Genomic DNA, 18241 nt, shown 5'->3' with positions numbered 1-18241 from the left:
ACGAAACATTACCATCACATCAAGAGGTAATTCACGAAATTATGTATTGCATGAGGGTACCCAACAATACGATGAGACCATTTTTTTTTTGATATAAAGATATCACAATTATTTTTAACCATTAGATAAAAATTTATCAACATTCGATATATTTTATTTTAGACTTTGTATTCAATCAATAATACATCCTGAACCGATTTCACATACAATAGTCAATAGTGATTATAACATCCTTGCATCAAAAGTAAATGATCTTCTCATATACATTTCTATAATTTTATGAAGTGATATTCATGTTATCTCATAAAGGAAAGTAGACATAATAGTCCACTAAGTTAATACTAATCCTCTTTTTTTAAAAAAAAAAAGAAAAGAAATCTTATTCCTCTTCTTAAATTATTATATACATGTTCTCCGCACATCTCAATTTAACAGCACGCCCATGATTGAATGGGCATCTCTCTCTCTCTCTCTCTCTCTCTCTCTCTCTGCTGTTGCACATAAGTCACCTGCCCAAATAATCATCTAACTTGAACCTTCCATTTCTCAAATTCTGCAACATCCAACATAAAGGAACTGGCATTTTTGTGCCCTCCCCCACCATATTCCTGCAATTTCAAAATATAGGAGCTCACAGATCAAATGACATTATAAATATATGAAATTTTGGAGTTGGAGAGAGAGATAGAGAGAGAGAGAGAGAGAGAGAGGAGAAGGGATGCTACTAACCTGATTGTACAGGCCCTATACTTTCATTCCATTTTACTTTTAAATTATTTTCTAAACAAATTGATATAGAGCAGAAGGCATGCCAGTTGGATGAAAGTGGATAACAAAATCAGAGAAAAATATAGTAGAAATGGCTGGTCAAATAACAACAATAATAATTGTATGGTGCCTCTACCCAAAGACCCAACTAGAGACTTATGTTTGTCAATCACCAAAATATATATATATATATATATATATATATATATATATATATATATATAATTTGATCATGATAAAGCTTAGATACTAAGTCATCAAATAAATGGAGGCCAAGTATGGTACTAAAGTCCTTTGCAGAAGTTTGTTGGTCAAAAAACCTCAAAAATTACTAAGGTGGTCAAATCAACCAATTTATCAATAAAGTTCTTGCTTTAATTACAATATTTCATTAATACCTCCTAAAGCATTATGTCAAAAAAATGCCCCTAACAATTGGGTTAGGAATCTTGAACAGACAAGGGTATTATGATAATTTTAATAGGTCAAATTACCAATGTGCCACCTTCCTCGGTTCCCTATTCCAAACCCAGAAGAAGAGATTTCAAACACAAAACACATGTTCCAGGTTTGGGACCCAATACGGAGGGGTAGTTTTCTCGTTTGGCTCCAACAGCTAAGTTTAGCCAAAAGATACAAATACCCTTGCTTGTTCCCATTTCTCGTCATGGAACATGAGTTCAATGAAAGAGAAAAAAAAGTTTCAAGGTTTTGAACCCTGAAGAAGTAGGGTTCCAACCACCAATATCATGTAGTTCTGACCACTTCGATGGAGCTAAATTTCCAAGATATGCCCGCCTTTCTAGGATTCCAAACCTAAAATAGCGGTATTTCAGTCATTTTTGTTAAAAAAGATGAGAAAGTACTCAAGTGAACTGGTCTTCTTCATTAAGTAACCACTATATTAATAAAACCGGTTGATTTGAGCACCTCAGTGATTTTGTAAGGTTGTTTGTTCATTTTAATGATATTTTTGCATAATTTTATAACATCATAAAGAAGTAGACCCTCCCATGAAAAATATGGGAATATAATCATTTCTTGAAGAGAATCAAAAGGCATGGTTAGAGGAAACATTGGAAATGCAATTAAGAGAATCTTGCTTTATTTCCTCAAGCCTCCACTCTCTCTCTCAAAAGGGCGAAAAATAAATAAAAATTTTTCTTTTTTTAAAAAAGGATGAGGAAAAAGGAAGAGTTGGGAAAAAATAGAGAAGTAAGGAGACATGGGACACCTTCCTCTACCAAATTCCCTTCAAATTAATTTTTACATATTTTTGCAAACTTTCCAATACCTCTCTTATTGAACCAAGGGGTATTTTAACATAATTATTAAATAACTATATTTATCTTATTGAGGTGGATGGATCAATTATATGGATCAACGAGGTAACCTGTGAGATGATTGTACTATCTTCTGAGGCCACACTTCGGAGGCTTATCTTCACTACATGCTCATTTTCAAGTTCTTGAACTCTATATACCACAGCTCCAATGCCTCTGTTTACAAAAATCCAAAACAAGAAATGCAATGATACTTTCACAACAGAAATGAGTGATGGGCATTCACACAGTTGAAATAAACATCATAAATACATAAATGCAAATCAAATTCTCTTGGATGATTTTCTATAATAAAAAGAATGCCTTTCAATTTCTAACCTCCAGATTTAGCAATTACAAATTATAAAGAGGCATATGATTCAGGATTTAGGGTTTTAAGGTTTCGTTCTTAGAGGTCCCACAGAGTGGCAAACCATGAATTCTGAAGCCAAATAACAAGCTGTGAAATAATCGTGTGTATGTAAAAGTTGTGTTATGTATGGTACGTCTAGGATTTCCTTCTTTTTATCATTTTTTTTATCGAGTCCATTAGTGAGGGGAATTTATGCCAAGCCAAGCACAATATAATTTGTAACATTCTATCTATATAGCCCTGAAGATCAGGTTAATGAGAAGTTGAGATCCAGCCCAACACCCTCATGATTCTCTCGTGCAAACTTTCGTTCGAATAGACGTAAACCATACGTAATTATGCAAATGATGGTAGAGTAAATCATTCAAAATCTTGGCACTTCTACCATCAATTCAACTCTTCGTGGAGATCAGTTACAGAGTTCTATCAAAGTCCATACAATGAACATAAAGACTACAGGAATATCAATAAAAAAAAAATCAAAACAAAAGAGCAAATTGTGAATGCAATGAAATTTAATTAGGTATGATAGAAGTGAAGTGATGATACATTACCTCAAGTTAAAGTGATGGCTCTTGATAGCCAATTGGTGACCCAGCTCACTCCTAAGGTCTGAAATGGAATCAGCATCCACAGCCTCAAAGAAAAAAAGCAAAATTAGCATCCGCAAAATGAAAAATTTCTTTCAACCATAACTAAGTCAATGCATAAGATCAACCATGCTAGTAATGCCATTCATATGTTCATTGATTCATTTCAATGCAGTCAATCTCACAAGCAAAAATCTAAATGGCATTTAAGATAAGAGTAAAAATCTTATGGAAGACACATGCAATACAGTAACACTTGCATACAAAAAATCATAAGATGCCGCTCCCCCTTCGGACACAGAAATTGCCAGTATAACAAGGCATCATAGAGGAGAAATACATGTCATTTATTTAGTGTGCCTCTTACTCTTACTTGTTAGGCCAACTTGAATACCAAGTTGACACTTTCAAACCTAGCATATTATTTCCTACATGGAAAGGGGGAAAAACAAACAAATAAATACATACACACATCCATACATACATACATCCATACATACATACATACATACATATATACATAGACATACATGCATACATACATACAAAGATTTAGGGTGTGGTTTGTATAAGGCTGAGGCCCTAAACAATCAAAGTAAAGCGCACCTTTAAATAGTCCTTAGATATGTTGTTTCAGTACAGAAATCTTTATGATGGCCTGAAAATTTATTTCATTTCTAATTATAAAATTCAAAGATTCAAAAATAGTGTTGATCGAGAAGATCTATGAACACCTGAAAATCTTGAAAATTGACAGCCTATATAATAGGCTACAAGAAGCACTATTTCCAATACTTGAAATCTATTTTTTCTCATTTCAATATAACTTGAGGTCGAGATGATCGAATTGAGGGTTTTTCAACATCGAAACAACCCCTTCTAGTGAACTTTTGAGGTGCGCCTTAATTTTATTGTTTAGGAACACATACACACACACACACAAATATATATATATATATATATATATATATATATATATATATATTGTGCAAGCATGTGGGGATGGATGGGAAAAGCTCAAACTCAAGAAGAGTGAAGATGAGATGATGGAGCACCTACTTATCAATGGTGTTTGGGCCTTCCTAGTAGCAACTTTCGATATCTCATGGATACCAAGGGCATGAGGTATTTATTTTCACCCGTCTTTGGACACCTTTATAAAGCAGAGTTGTTCTGTATAGAGGAATATCCATGGGCAATTTTTTCAAGGTTGTGGTATTAGAATTTTTTTCGCTTTTTCAAGGAGATAAATTGGGAAGAGCTAATCAAAATGAGTATCATATCTTGGGAAAATATAAGGGAAGCATATAAAGCAGAGAGCATCAAGGATTTAATTTAGCGAGGATAAATGATGAAGGCTAAAATATCATATTTGAGGCAGTGAAGTCCCCTAGAGTAAAGGATCCATTGGTCCTGTCCATTGGAGCACCCAAAACCAAAAAAAAAAAACACACACACACACACACACACACACACACACACACACACACACAGAATGAATTTCTCATTTTCTAAAACATGTTTTCATATTCTTTTGGCATTCTTTATTTTTATGGTTTCCTTTATTTTTATGCTAAATTTATTCTTGGTTTGACTGACTGTTTGGACCAGTTTGGATTGTTCAGGATTTGGAATGAACAAGATGAGCCATGCCAGAACTCCATAACCTAGATGATAGGTAGATTAAAACAACCGCATCCTTTTCCCCTTAAGTGACACAATTTTTACGACACCAAGAGAAGACTAACTCCAGGACAGCTAAGCCTTTTCTGATGAATATCACACTACATAAATCTAACAAAAATAGAAGATGGTTTTGCAGCTTTGCAGGAAACTAGGCCATGAAATCAAACAATCAAGCTCATATCATGAGTTTGTAGTAACACAAGAAAGGGAACATGAAGAGATTGTGACTTGGAGAAAGAGGAATTGAAGCTATAATGATGGAACCTGTGATGAACAAGGAGACATGAAACCATGGGTCACATGCTACTGCTCTGATAATACCATATCAGATGTTGAGCTAGGGGACAACAAATTTATATATATCATAAATATACTTGTGCATATGTCTAATAGAGGGAAGAGCAAAGTATGACTGAAAAATGATAAGTTCTATTTAGCTAGACAGATATAATGAAAGTTCACCAAATATACTCACTCTGCATGGGTTAAGTTTCAGCTGACTTAACAATCTTCCCATAATAAAAGACATAGTGGTTAATAGGATGTAAGCCAAACTTTTTGGAATTACAGTGAAACTAAAGATATGCTTGCATGGTGATACCTAAACAATGCTAATTATATTTTATTGTATAAACATTCATGAAATTTCAAGAGCAATAAAGGCCAAGAACTAGGTTAAATCCATGGAAAGATGGTAGAACTCACCAGACACTGTCCAAATTTTCCACCCCCAAGTGCAATCTCATAGGATGTTAGAAGAATTTCATCTATTAATTTTTGCTTACTTGCTAAGCTCATCCGACCTTGACTAATCACATGATGAGGTTCTAGAGCCAATAACTGTTCAAAAACATGAAGGTACAATGTAGAAGTCATGAGAACAACAAATAACAATATAAACAAGTGAATCTCTCATTACCACACCAACATGAAAAGCTGATAAAGATGGATAACCTGTTCGAATAAGGATGGGTTCAAGTCAACACTAAACTCTCTGATGATATCTTTGAGCCCGCTGCTGAATTCTTTGCTATCAGGAAGAGCCCACCTCCATAAGTCTGCATCTTCAATGTATTTAAATAGTTGTTTAACTCTTTCTACTTCACTTTTGGATACCAATGCATCTCTACTGTCGATTTCTCTCCACAAAACAGTACTTTCAATGTTGGATTCGGACAAAATCTTCTTCTCAAAGAAATCATAAGCAATAGTAGCACCACTCCTCTTCATATCTATGATCTTGGTAAGATTATTCGCGACAAAATTACTCTCAGAGAACATTTCAAGTGCAGTCTTGTGATGGTCTAAGATAATGACACTGCAAATATGAAAGTAGTCAGGTCCATTAAGTCCCAATATTCATTGAAACAATGTCTATAATTAAGTTTATGAACCCATAAAAAAATTAGCTGAACAAAAACAAGGAGGGTAGGCAAACCAATATTCTAAAGACCAACGGAACGGAGCTAATAGAATGAGATAATTGACCATCTATTATGAAAAATATATTAATTTTGATAAGCAGCATAGAAGATAACCAAGCAACCAAAAACATGCCACACAATAATAAACTCTAAAGCAAAGCTAACCTTCAAAACCGACAAGGCAATAAATAGAACAAAGAATATAAATAACAACATAAATTATAAAAATAAAAAAAAGAGGAAAAAATAATAATTGATAAGAAAATTAAAACCTTTTTACTTTTGAGAAGATGTCCTTAACAAATCCGGCAGGACCCACAAAATCCAGAAGGTAAATATCATCAAGGTCCTCCAATGGAAGATCTTCAACCCTGACAACCAAAGTTCACATCTTTAGTAAAATTATAGCAACATTATCCCAAATAAAATTATCTCAGTTATTAATTTTTTTTAAAATAATATATCCCAAATAACTCAGCTAGAGAAAAAATCAGGTATTATTGCAACTTTGCAGTGACAGAAAATGTTAAAAAACTTTTGATTTACAAATGTCTTTTTCCACATAGCACAACAAGTAGGAAATTCAAAATTTTAATTGCATAAGGCGATATAGTTGGAACCCTATTTTTATTTATAAAGTAAGAAACTAAGTCCAAGAATTCTAGTAAATTTTCCAATCTCAAAAAAATTCTAGATTTTTGAAAAAAAAAAAATTAATTCATAATCAATAATCTATGAAGGAACAGGAATTGGGCTTGGGCCAAGGCGGTAGGAGTTGGGCACTACGTCTCAAGTTCCATTCCTCTCTATCCTTGCCAAAAAACAAAAATCTACGAAGGGAACATAGATTTTATAAATACAAATTGAATTGTCCATAACAATAGAAAATCAACCAAATAAACTTATGGCTCCAACTCAATCCATAGGAGAAGAAATTATTTCGCATAATAATAAAATCACAATTAAGAAACCGTAATATGAAATCTGCAGAGAGAGAGAGAGAGAGAGAGAGAGAGAGATTTTCATAGGTATTGCACTTTAGAGAGAGAGAGATCACCTAATGGGATCATAAACACGATTGGGAAAGAAAAGGGCAGATTGAGAGGTGGAAGAGAAATAAAGGTAAGCAGCAAGAGCTGCAAAAGCTCCATCAGGGCAAGGGTAGTGGTAAAGAACTCCTGCTTTCTTAACGCCTTTACCCATCTGTTTATTTTGAACCAAACATGCCCTTAACTGGTTGGAGTTTAAACCTACCGCCTCAATGGCTAGATTCAACAACTTGAGCATGAACTAGTGAGGAAGGGAAGAGATGGGGTAAAAATAAACAGTGGTTCAAAACTTCAAATAAGAGAAAATTTATTCAAATAATAAGAGAATTTAGGTTAAAGAAGAGGTGGTTACCAATTGAAGAGGCAAATTGGATCAAAATTTTCGAAACAGTATTGCGTTAGTGAAATATTTCATTTTTGAGAGGCGCAGTCAACGCTACAAGAGGGAACAATCTTTTCTGAGCGCGTGCAACATGCTCCCAATAGGTCATATTGTAGATTTGCTCCCTCGGGTGAAAGGGCCAGGCTGAACGATCCTTTTGATCAAAATTTTTAGAATAAAATTCAGTTTATGAGTTTTATTAAAAAATAAAACTCATTTTTAATTCTTAAATACTTAGATCCCATTATTAAAATATTAGATGATCCATGTTCAATATTAGGACCTTGTTTTCTTGGCACAAATAGAATGGATTTCAATTTTTTTTTTTTAAGCTTGGTACTAGGTTGAATAGATGACATTCCCAAATGGTTAGAGTCCTAAAATAACTCTTATATTGAGTTTACCAATGGGAGTGAATGGTGGAAATACTCCCTCGGGAGCATAGAATCTTTGGACTCTTTTAAATAAGCAAAGAAAGAACAAGAGCTTTATTGTACATGTTCTAAAATCCTATCAAAGACTATTAGTTGTATATTTAAGACCCTGATTTTTAGGATGTAACTTCAATTTCAACCAAAAAAAAAATTTAAGTATGAAATGAGGTCATAATCGTCAGATCAGCCTAGATTCAATCTGGGTCACTGGCTCACACTATAGTAGTCAATCTAAAGGCTAACTATATCTGGAAAATATTATGTCAGCCCAATGGCATAATGCTACAGTAAACGCCAACGGTCCATAATGAATCTAGACCGATCTGATGATCATGGATGTCCAATAGTATTTAAATTTTAATTTGTTTTTACAGATCGGAATGATCTAAACTTTAGAGTGTGTATACATAAAAAATAGATAAATCTTCAAAAAATATAAAAAAAATATTTTACATGAAAAAATTGACAAAAATACCCCTATAAAATTTTGGGGGTATTTTCGTAAAAAAATTGGATTATTTTTTTTATATTTTTATTAGGTGCGCCTTGATGAGAATAACATACACTTAAAATTTCAAGTGATTTGGATTTATTAAAAAAAATTAAAATTAAAACACGAAAAGTGGTCGTGATCATCAGATCAACCCAGATTCAATCTGGGCCATTGACGTTTACTGTAGATGGCAGCTGGTGGGCATAGTAAAATTTGTGAGGTAGGTTCGATTGTGATTGTTTAGAGCCTGGGCTCTATATGAACTTTTCTATATATATATATATATATATATATATATATATATATATATATATATAATTTATCAAACTACATCCTAAATATCAACTCTTTAATATTTCATCCATTTATCACAATTCACCTAAAATATCAACTCTAATAATTCATAATTATGTATCTTTTTAATTTTTTATAAATCTAAGAATAAATGAGTGATGTGAAATATTTCATCTCTTGAATGCTTCTTGACAATGCTTAAAAAAAGAATGTCTTAGGATTGAATTGCAACCCTCCAATTTTTTCCCGGTCATGATTCTCAAGTGGATTACAAAATTCTAGTTCAACAAAATGATCTTAAATCAGTCGTTTTTACCTGAGGAAGTAAGAGTACAATACAGTGTTACAAGAGCACGAGCTGTTCTTTCTTTTAACTTAGAAACTAGTGTAAGTTTTTACAAGCTCTAGATGCAGTGATTCGAAAACACTGGTTCATGTCGGAACTGACTCAGTCAAACTTTACAAGTAGGGCTAACTGGCAGTTCTCACCCGAACTAGGGTTAGTTGGCATGGTAACCATTTTCTGAGCTTCTTCATGTGAGAAATTCATAATATTGCGAAAACTCTGTATCAATAATAATTAAGAATGTACAAGACCTGTATATATATGGTTAATAACAACTCTAGATAGATACCAATAATCGTTACTAATAATTACTTACTAGACACCTATACCCATAGGTATCCATAATATTGTGTATTGATATATACGATAATATGTACCCAAGAGATATATACCCATACACCCAAACAGATATGTATCCGTACAGACACTGATATATATCAATACGCTAACACTCCCCCTCAAACTCAAGATGCTGTGACACAAAACAACTTGAGTTTGAACAATAAGTTGCATAAAAGAACTGAGTTCGATTGTCAGGTCTTCAGGTGCAAGGCGTGACAAATAGAAGTACTGGTCTCCATGCTTAAATTGCTTGAACAACAAGCACAGATAGCTGCAGATGTCAGGAACAAACGGCCTCAGGAGCAGCCGCACAATAGGGATCGAGTAACGAAAAACTCGATCAACATCAGACAAACAGGCATTCGAAACATTCGGTATTGAGAAATACGATTACCAAACAGGAAGCCCATGGAAGAGGGATCAACATTTGGACATTAGATTTGGAGGATCGAATAACGAAAAACTCGATCAACATCAGAAAAACAGGCATTCGGAACATTCGGAATTGAGAAATGTGATCATCAAATAGGAGGCCCGTGGAAGAGGGATCAACAATAGGACATTAGGTTTGGAGTTAAGAACAGTAAAATACAAAATACATCAGAGAGTCGTGTTGAAAACAGTAAAATCCAACATACATTAGAGAGTCGAAACACGACTCGGTGGAGAAAAATCAAAGAGTCGAAAACACGACTCGGTGGAGAGAAATCTGAGAGTACAGTAAAATCCAACATATATTAGAGAGTTGAAACACGACTCGGTGGAGAGAAATCTGAGAGTACAGTAAAATCCAACATATATTAGAGAGTCGAAACACGACTCGGTGGAAAAAAATCAAAGAGTCGAAAACACGACTCGGTGGAGAAAAATCAAATAGTCGAAAACACGACTCGGTGGAGAGAAATCTGAGTGTCGAAAACACGACTCGGTGGAGAGAAATCTGAGAGTCGAAAACACGACTCAATGGCTAGATGGTGCAGATCAGCCGTTTTCATAGGCCATTTTCGAAGTGGATTTAGAGGAGGGTTTTAGATCCGAATCAACAAGGGTATGTCATAAGAGGGGAGCACATTTAGGATCGTCATCATTACCATCCATATGCATGAGTAAAATGATGAGAGATAAGTGAGACAAAGTAGAGAGACCGTGAAAGTAGAGAGACCATAAGACTGAGAAAGCAAAGAGAGATTTGGGGGCAGAGAGATTAGAGGAAGACCGAGAGAGAGAATAGAGGAAAGATCCATCGAGAGATGGGAAAACCATGATGAGATGTGCTAGATCAGTTAGAGAGAGAAAGAGAAACAAATATATCGTGATTTTTGAGGATGAGAATGGAGAGAGAAATGGAAAGTGGGGCGTAAAGAAAGAAAGAATGGTTACACTGAATCAGGATTTTACAAATAGTAATTTCAGAGATAGTAAATGAATATCAAAATATGAACTTGTTATGGATATCTCTCTACATAGAGAGAGACATTTTACAGATATATATTTGTGGGAAAAAAAGCGGGTGAGAAGAAGACAGAATGGTGAAAAGTAGAAACTTTTTGCTGGGAAAAACAAAGGAACGTGAGTCCTATAGGCATTAACTCATGTGAGAAACTCATGGTAATATTAGTGTAGAGAGAGAACGCAGAGAGAGAAAATCATGGAAAATGGGAAGGTTTCGAGGGCACTTAATTCACTGTGTACAACCCGAGATTATATTGCAACGCTTAATCAGATCCCCTCATGGTGAGCTGTAGGCATCGTCTTCTTTGGACTTTAAAGAGAGAGAGAGAGAGAGAGAGAGAGAGAGAGAGAGAGAAAGCAGATCGATTTGAGAGAGAGAGAGAAGTGTTTCACCCTCTAGAGGTAGTGATATAAGCCTGTTTTTAGTGTGTTTCAAGCTGTCTAAATAGCGATTGAATGCGGGTTAGGGAAGAGGTTAAAAAGTGGGTGTATATAATGATACTGACATTGAGTGAATGATCTCTGTAGGAATTGGGTTTTGCTGAGCTGCTGCTTTTTGGGGACTTCACTTTGGCAAAGCTATGGAATTTGGAGACAGAGAGAAGGGAAAGCTTGCCAATAAACAGAAAGTAATGTAGGGAGAGAAAGGGGGAAACTTTGGACATGGCAAGGGGGCGATCAGTAAGAGGGCGATCTGTAAGAGATAGAAAACCATATTTGTTAGCAGAGAGAGAAAGAGACTTCGGGCTTTGAAAGAGAGAGAAGAGGATGCATATGAAATTTCTGGAACGAATATAAGCCTTCCAAATATGATCTGAGGTTGGCTTGGCTTGCTCAGATTTGAGCCGAGGAATCAATGGCTCTATACCATATGAAAAACTCATAATATTGCGAAAACTCTACATTCAATAATAATTAAGAATGTACAAGACCCATCTAAATATATGGCTAATAACAACTTTGGATAGATACCAATAATCATTACTGATAATTACTAACTAGACACCTATACCCATAGGTATCCATAATGTTGTGTATTGATATACACGATAATTATGTACCCAAGAGATATATACCCATACACCCAAACAGATATGTATCCGTTCAGACACCAATATGCTAACACTTCATATGGAAAAGCAACTCCTTTAAGTGCACGGATCGATCCAACATAGATCAATATTTATTGAACTCCAAACTACTGATCCACCAATCTTTCAAGTTCTCCCTCAATTCGCAATGAGAAGACTTTAATTTTGTTTCAAGTTGATCGTGATTGAGCCCTTAACAAAGCGGCATGCATTAGATCAAATCAAACATTGAGGAGATCCATGATCAAAAGTTTGCAGTTTTTTCCCTCAAAATTATGAATAATAACAATAATAATAATAATAATAAATCAAAATGATTAGCTAAACTTTGCGGTGTACACACTAGAAAAGATAACAAAGTTCGGGAAGGATTTGAACCTATTGTATGCTTTGTTGGAAAGAGTGGTGCAGGAGCTTAGAGAGGAGCATGTGCTTCAGATTATTACTAATAACGCCAAAGCGTGTATACGTATGAGTAAGAAGTTGATGGCAAGAAAGATGCACATGCTTCAGATTGTTACTAATAAATACAGCGGGAACTACAAACACAGATGGCCCACTTGATTCATTATGCATGTCATCAAATATTTGAATATCGAACTTTGATTTACTAGAGATGATGCATGTAATTAACGTTCATGTTCTATTCTCTTGTTGTCTGCAGTCTTTAGGGCATTTTTTCAACCCTCCATGCTACCATTCACATCCTGCTATTTCCCCCGAAGGATGAATACTGCACATCGAGGTTTTAAAGCGATATTTCAAAGCAAGTTAATGCTTCGAGGTTGAAAAGAGTTACTTTTCTCGTAAAGAAATTTTCTCAACTTAGTGCATTTGTGGAGTTTAAAATGTTGAACAGAACCATGCTCTCCTTCTCAGCTTGTTATGTATAGAAATGCACAAGGGCTATTGGGATTCAACCTTGCAAATATGTCATGATCTAAGATTTATTCAGATTAGCTCTCTTGTCAGTCATTTCTTACCAACTAGTTTTGATACTAATTGGGGCATTGATTATTTTTTATGCCTGTTCTTTTCAGCTCCATGTTGAGCTCTACAGGGCACTAAGATAGAGAGTTTACAGAGAATAACGATTGATATGCTTAGTCAAGGATGTTGTACTACAGGGTGTGTGAGACATTAGAGTATATTTTAGTGGTTACACATCTCTATAAGAAACAAGTTGACTTCTCTCAAACTTTAGAAGCTTGGCGTACATCTACTGTAATTTGAACTTGAGAAGGTGGCATTTGGAGATGGCAACTAAGAACTGCAACCCCGATTGATTTAGATTACATATTTATGGAGGATCCAACTAAAGAACGGTTGGTGGTGGTAGAGAAACTTGACAAGATGACATTTCTTGAAATAATAGGGAGTCGAAGAGAAAGACGATAGCTGGTAGGAAGGCAGACATGGGAACCAACCAAATGAAAGGCCACAGTTTGAGCAATTTGAAAGAGATGTATGTCAAGCGTCAATGGAGGATGATAGGGGAGGAAATGGTGGTGGTACTGATTCTAATGTCACCTAACCCTAACCCAATATATATACCAAGGACATGAGTCCAAATCTGAACAGGGTGGGGGCTAGCATGAGGGTTACCATGGCATTGTATCATCAACCTGATTCCCAATTACCTTGAATTCCTAGACTTGTTGCTCAACCAAAGGTGAGATGGTAGGATACAATGATTGAGATTCATATGAGTCATCTGTCATTCCTTTTAGTATTAGATTGTACATTTTTACTCATTTGAATATAGTTTTGAGATTTACTACATTTTAGACTGTGGAATGGGTGACTTTGTGTCACTCAGATAGGAATCAGACTCTCGGTATTCGTGCATTGTTTATAATTTTGTCAAATTCTCTATACATTCATTAATTTTGTCACAAAAAAAAAACATCCACCTAATGTAAATTTTAAGATTTTTTGAACATTTTTTCCAATGTTTCTTTATAAGCTCCGTATACGATGATTAAACTGGTCCAAGTCGGTTGGTTCACTAAGTTGAATTCGGACTCGCAGGTGACCGAGACAACCTCTTGACCCAACTTTTAGAACAATGGCCTTTTCATCTAAATTCCGGATTTAAAAACGGGAACAAGTAGGGGGCATTATGATAATTTCACCCACCTGCATTACGGGCTAAATAAGCAAATTCCCTTTCTTGTTCATGTTTTCAAACCTTTAACAAGCTCTTCAAATATTTTCAATAGAAAAGCTGTGGAGGTATGTGAGAGTGATTATATTAAATAACTACCGTGTTGATAAAAGTGGTTAGTTTGTTAATCTTCACAATATTTTTAGGTCCTTCGACAATTTTAGCTAATTCCTTTTCTTCAAATTTTTTGAAAAAGTTTTTCTTGGCTTTATGTAAAGATATGACATGCCTATTACCGCCCAATTTTCAGGGTAGCATACAATCCCATTAAAGAAAAGTATACCACAAGTCAATATAAAAATGTCACGATCTTCTTAGCTATAGTAGGTGGTTTAAGATTACTATTTATAGAACTTAAAATTAGAAAAGATTATCTTAGAGCTTTGAGTAATGAAATAACACAATTTCACATCTTACTCCAAAGGGGTTAGTTGGACCTTCTTGTTCCAAAGATAATGATTTTAAAAAAAAATATTAAAATTTATTTAAGATAAACTTTTTAATATTTTCTCATATCATTTGATTTATTTTCCGAAAGTTAAAAAAAAGTAAGGCTTGTGAAAAAATATATATAGTGATTTATAGCCTCATTAAAAGTACGAACCGAGTGATATAACCGATCCAAATAATTGAAAAATTCATCATTAATTAGCACAATATACTTATGCACAAATTCATCCAATCTTTCCCCTCCATCTTTAGTCATAAACTTAGAGAGAGAAAGTGAGATAGAAAGAGAAAGTGAGAGAGAACCGCCTCCTTCGTATTTGTGAAGAAGCCGTATTACAGTTGCTTTATTAATGTTGGAGCATCGTCTGTGTAGTTTTCTCTCTCTATTCGCGCGTAATGCAATATTTGGAAACAGTTGATCGTATTTATGTCAACAATCATTGTAAGTTTCTCTGTAAATTATCAGAGATTTAGCGGAGCAGGTCATGGGACCGTGGTAGAGAGAGAAAGAGAACCATTTGTTTGGAGCACTTTCAGTTGCCCTGTTCCATCACCCGCAATACCTCACTTCAAACTAAAGCCAATCTCACCATACTCTCTCTCTCTAGGTTTCGTCTCTCTCGAAATACTTGTTTTGCCATGGATTCTCTCTCTAGATGGACTCCTTTTGTCAATTCGATTGCCCCTCTTCTTTCTCTCTCTAGTTGGATTTGCTATTTGCACCCGAGTGAATAGAACTACCAAACAATTGTCACATCTCACTTTCTCTCTCTAGGCCACTGCCCTTCTATTGGTTTTTGGTGTATTCCATGTGATATGCATCTTGCTATGTTCTCTGTGCAATTCTAATTGAGCTCATGGAGATTTATCTATGATAGCTCGTTATGGTCGAATTGGTTCTTCATATTTTTGAATCAGAGGTGCTTCTTTGAGGTGAAATTCAAGTGGGGTTTTTGTTATTTCAGGGAATTGTATCAGGAATCTGTGGTTTCAGAGCTGAATCACTATTCAACGATGGTTTTGATGATTATATTGAGATATGAGACGGAGGACGAGGGTTTTCCTCTGTGAATTCAGGCATCTTGATTCTCTCTGTTTCAGGGATTATTCTTAAACTGCTTGGCATCTCAGAAATAGGGTTTGTTTCGGACTGATTTGTCTTTGTTTTCACTGATTTTGGGCGGCGCGATTTTGCAACCAACTTCATAAAATAAGCTTTGATGTTGAGGCCTCTTTCTCTGCGCCATTAGGAACTTGTAATTTCATAGTTTTAATTAAAATTCTAATATGGGTCAGATGATTCAAGTTCTTAAACAAAGATTTTCATCCCTGTTGCTTAGTTTAGCTTCATTCCACTGTTTGGGATGTTATTGTGACGCATTCCCTATCTAATCTAGTGGTGTCACTACCAGTGCATTGAGCAATTGAATTTTTCTCAAAATTCAGGCCGACCATTGAGAAACGGGGTTTTTCTTTCTTTAATTCCACTGCTGAGAACTGAGAATTGGGTCTTTCTCACCCTGAATTCACAGGTTGAGCATTTACTATGGTGAAAGCCTTGGTTAGTTGATCTTTAACAAGGATGCTTGGGGCCGTTCAAATAGGGGTCCTGGCAGCCTGCATCGTTCTCTTTGTACCCATGGGCATGGCAGGATGGCACCTCAGTCGCAACAAGATGCTGTTCTTCAGTGGTGCCCTCTTCATTACTCTGGCTGTTGGTGTTCATCTCATGCCATATTTCCCTTCTCTCTCTAGCATTGTATCCACTTTCTCATCTGTGGTTGTTGTAGAAAACAGAGATTCTTGTATTTCATTTTTGCATGATATGGACTGGAAAAATGATTCTATGCTCGGTGAGTTATCCATGAATTCCTCAAGTTCAAAGCAATCTTGGACTTGGTCTCAATCTAGCCATGTCCTTTCTTGTGAATTTCAAAAATTGGGGAGAACCCATGTTTTGGATCTTCTCAATGGATCATGGATTGTGGTCTCTGGTGATTCAGAAGCTCGTTTGTTTGTTCTCTCTCTACTAGGACTCATGCTAGGCACAACGGAATCTATAGAAAATGATCTCTTCAAAAGGCATAGCAACTATGAGACTTTGGTGGAAGAAAATGGTGCAAAAGTGGACTTCATATGGGCGCCTTTCCCTATCAATCTCACAGATATTTTGAAGAAATTTGAGAAAGAACACAAGTATCCCGATGTCTTAGTGATGGGTTCTGGTCTATGGCATATGCTTCATTTCACAAATGCTTCGAACTATGGGGAGTTGTTGGGGTCAATAAGGAAATCAGTGGTTTCTTTGTTGCCATTTTCACCTGAATTTGGCATTGATGGGCCAGTTGCAGGGTCGGTTTCAATTCAATCCCCACATATGTTTTGGCTTGGGATGCCTTTGCTTATTAATTCAATGCTCAATACTGAGGCCAAGAAGGAGAAGATGACTGAGAAGATGTGTGATGCCTATGAGAGTGAACTCTATAGGAGTAGGCTCTTGCGCAGATCTGGTGGGCCTCTTGTGCTTCTTGATATTAGGTCTTTAAGCCTTGGTTGTGGTTCGCATTGTACAGAGGATGGAATGCATTATGATGTGTTGATATATGATGCGGCTGTTCACATCATGCTAAACGCTTTGTTGATTGAATCTCATCAGAGAATTTGAGTTGAGTAGTTGACCTTTGGTTTTTTTACTTGCTCTATTTGGGATCTTGATGGCTGCCTGTTTTATACATGGATTTGGCTTGCATGCTGCATTCGACATTAATGAGGTACAGACTCTTCCAATTCCAAGTTCGCGGCTGTGGGGATTCCTTTTTTGATTCCATAGAGTTCGAAACTAGTTCGACCTACTTGTATGAGAAAAGCAATTTGATTGTTTTTGTTTTGCATTGACTACATACTGATCCTTCCAAGAAATAATTTTTGGGATGTAATGATATTCCACATATTTAGTCTTCACCGACTAAATCAGTCAGTGTTTTAACGTTTGATTACACAAAGGGAAATTATGTTCTTCCTGTCTGAAACTTTAGGAAATATTTTCACGATTTTATAAGATGCCTACGAAAGTTAATTTCAAGTTACAATCATTTTATTTAGATTGTGGGATCTTCATCTTGGTTGGAATTTGACACTGATATGAATGCTTTTTATGTTTTTTTTCCTTCTATAGGAACCCATGAGAAGCTTTTTATGTTTTTTTTCCTTCTATAGCAACGCATGAGAAGCTTTTCATGTACATGGGATTTTCATTTGGGGTCCTGTTTGTTTGATTGGTTATAGTATTTATGTTTTGCCACAAAATCACGGTATCACATTATTTTCCGGGCCAAATTGCCCTAGCCTGAGTGAACTTGACTCTTAATTCCTAACTTTGTGAGTCTGCTATCAATTTTATCTATACTGAATCTAACCTAGCTTTGTATTACAATAAATGCTGTCTGCAGATCTCATTAAACTTTATTAAGATGCATGTGTTTTGGAGAGTCAGTGCTTTTGTCAACTCTTTCATTTTGATGGAATCTGTGGGTACATTGATTATATTTATAACTATTTGTACAAATACCTCTAAGATT

General features: G+C 35.4%; 2 protein-coding genes across 2 annotated transcripts; one reads left to right on the top strand and one right to left on the bottom strand.

Annotated features, from left to right (window-relative positions):
* Nucleotides 1–132: 132 nt before the first annotated feature.
* LOC18445398 (DHHA1 domain protein) lies at nt 133–7577 on the bottom strand. Its single transcript, XM_006855537.4, has 7 exons — nt 7221–7577; nt 6436–6534; nt 5694–6057; nt 5445–5579; nt 3018–3100; nt 2162–2267; nt 133–608 (listed from the first exon to the last, which is right to left on the bottom strand). The coding sequence occupies exons 1-7, from the start codon at nt 7448–7450 to the stop codon at nt 522–524; spliced, it is 1104 nt and encodes a 367-aa protein (XP_006855599.3). The 5' UTR covers nt 7451–7577; the 3' UTR covers nt 133–521.
* Nucleotides 7578–14907: 7330 nt separating this feature from the next.
* LOC18445397 (Pmr5/Cas1p GDSL/SGNH-like acyl-esterase family protein) lies at nt 14908–17749 on the top strand. Its single transcript, XM_088847242.1, has 3 exons — nt 14908–15105; nt 15629–15801; nt 16196–17749. Exon 3 carries the CDS (start codon nt 16246–16248, stop codon nt 17326–17328), a length of 1083 nt encoding a protein of 360 aa, XP_088703368.1. The 5' UTR covers nt 14908–15105; nt 15629–15801; nt 16196–16245; the 3' UTR covers nt 17329–17749.
* Nucleotides 17750–18241: the final 492 nt, after the last annotated feature.

Source organism: Amborella trichopoda, chromosome 9 (assembly GCF_054954075.1).
Source record: "Amborella trichopoda isolate Santa Cruz 75 chromosome 9, AtrichopodaSantaCruz75HAP2 v2.0, whole genome shotgun sequence".
NCBI classification, from domain to species: domain Eukaryota; kingdom Viridiplantae; phylum Streptophyta; class Magnoliopsida; order Amborellales; family Amborellaceae; genus Amborella; species Amborella trichopoda.
Note: the sequence above shows the minus strand (reverse complement) of the source record. Positions and strands in the feature narration are given on the sequence as shown.

Excerpts from the sequence above, each read along its gene's own strand:
- LOC18445397 (XM_088847242.1), top strand. The coding sequence starts at position 16,246 with ATGCTTGGGGCCGTTCAAATAGGGGTCCTGGCAGCCTGCATCGTTCTC.
- LOC18445398 (XM_006855537.4), bottom strand. The coding sequence starts at position 7,450 with ATGCTCAAGTTGTTGAATCTAGCCATTGAGGCGGTAGGTTTAAACTCC. Across the intron at positions 5,580-5,693 it reads ACCCATCCTTATTCGAACAG|TTATTGGCTCTAGAACCTCA; the intron begins GTTATCCATCTT and ends GTTTTTGAACAG. Across the intron at positions 3,101-5,444 it reads GAAAATTTGGACAGTGTCTG|GCTGTGGATGCTGATTCCAT; the intron begins GTGAGTTCTACC and ends TTTTTCTTTGAG.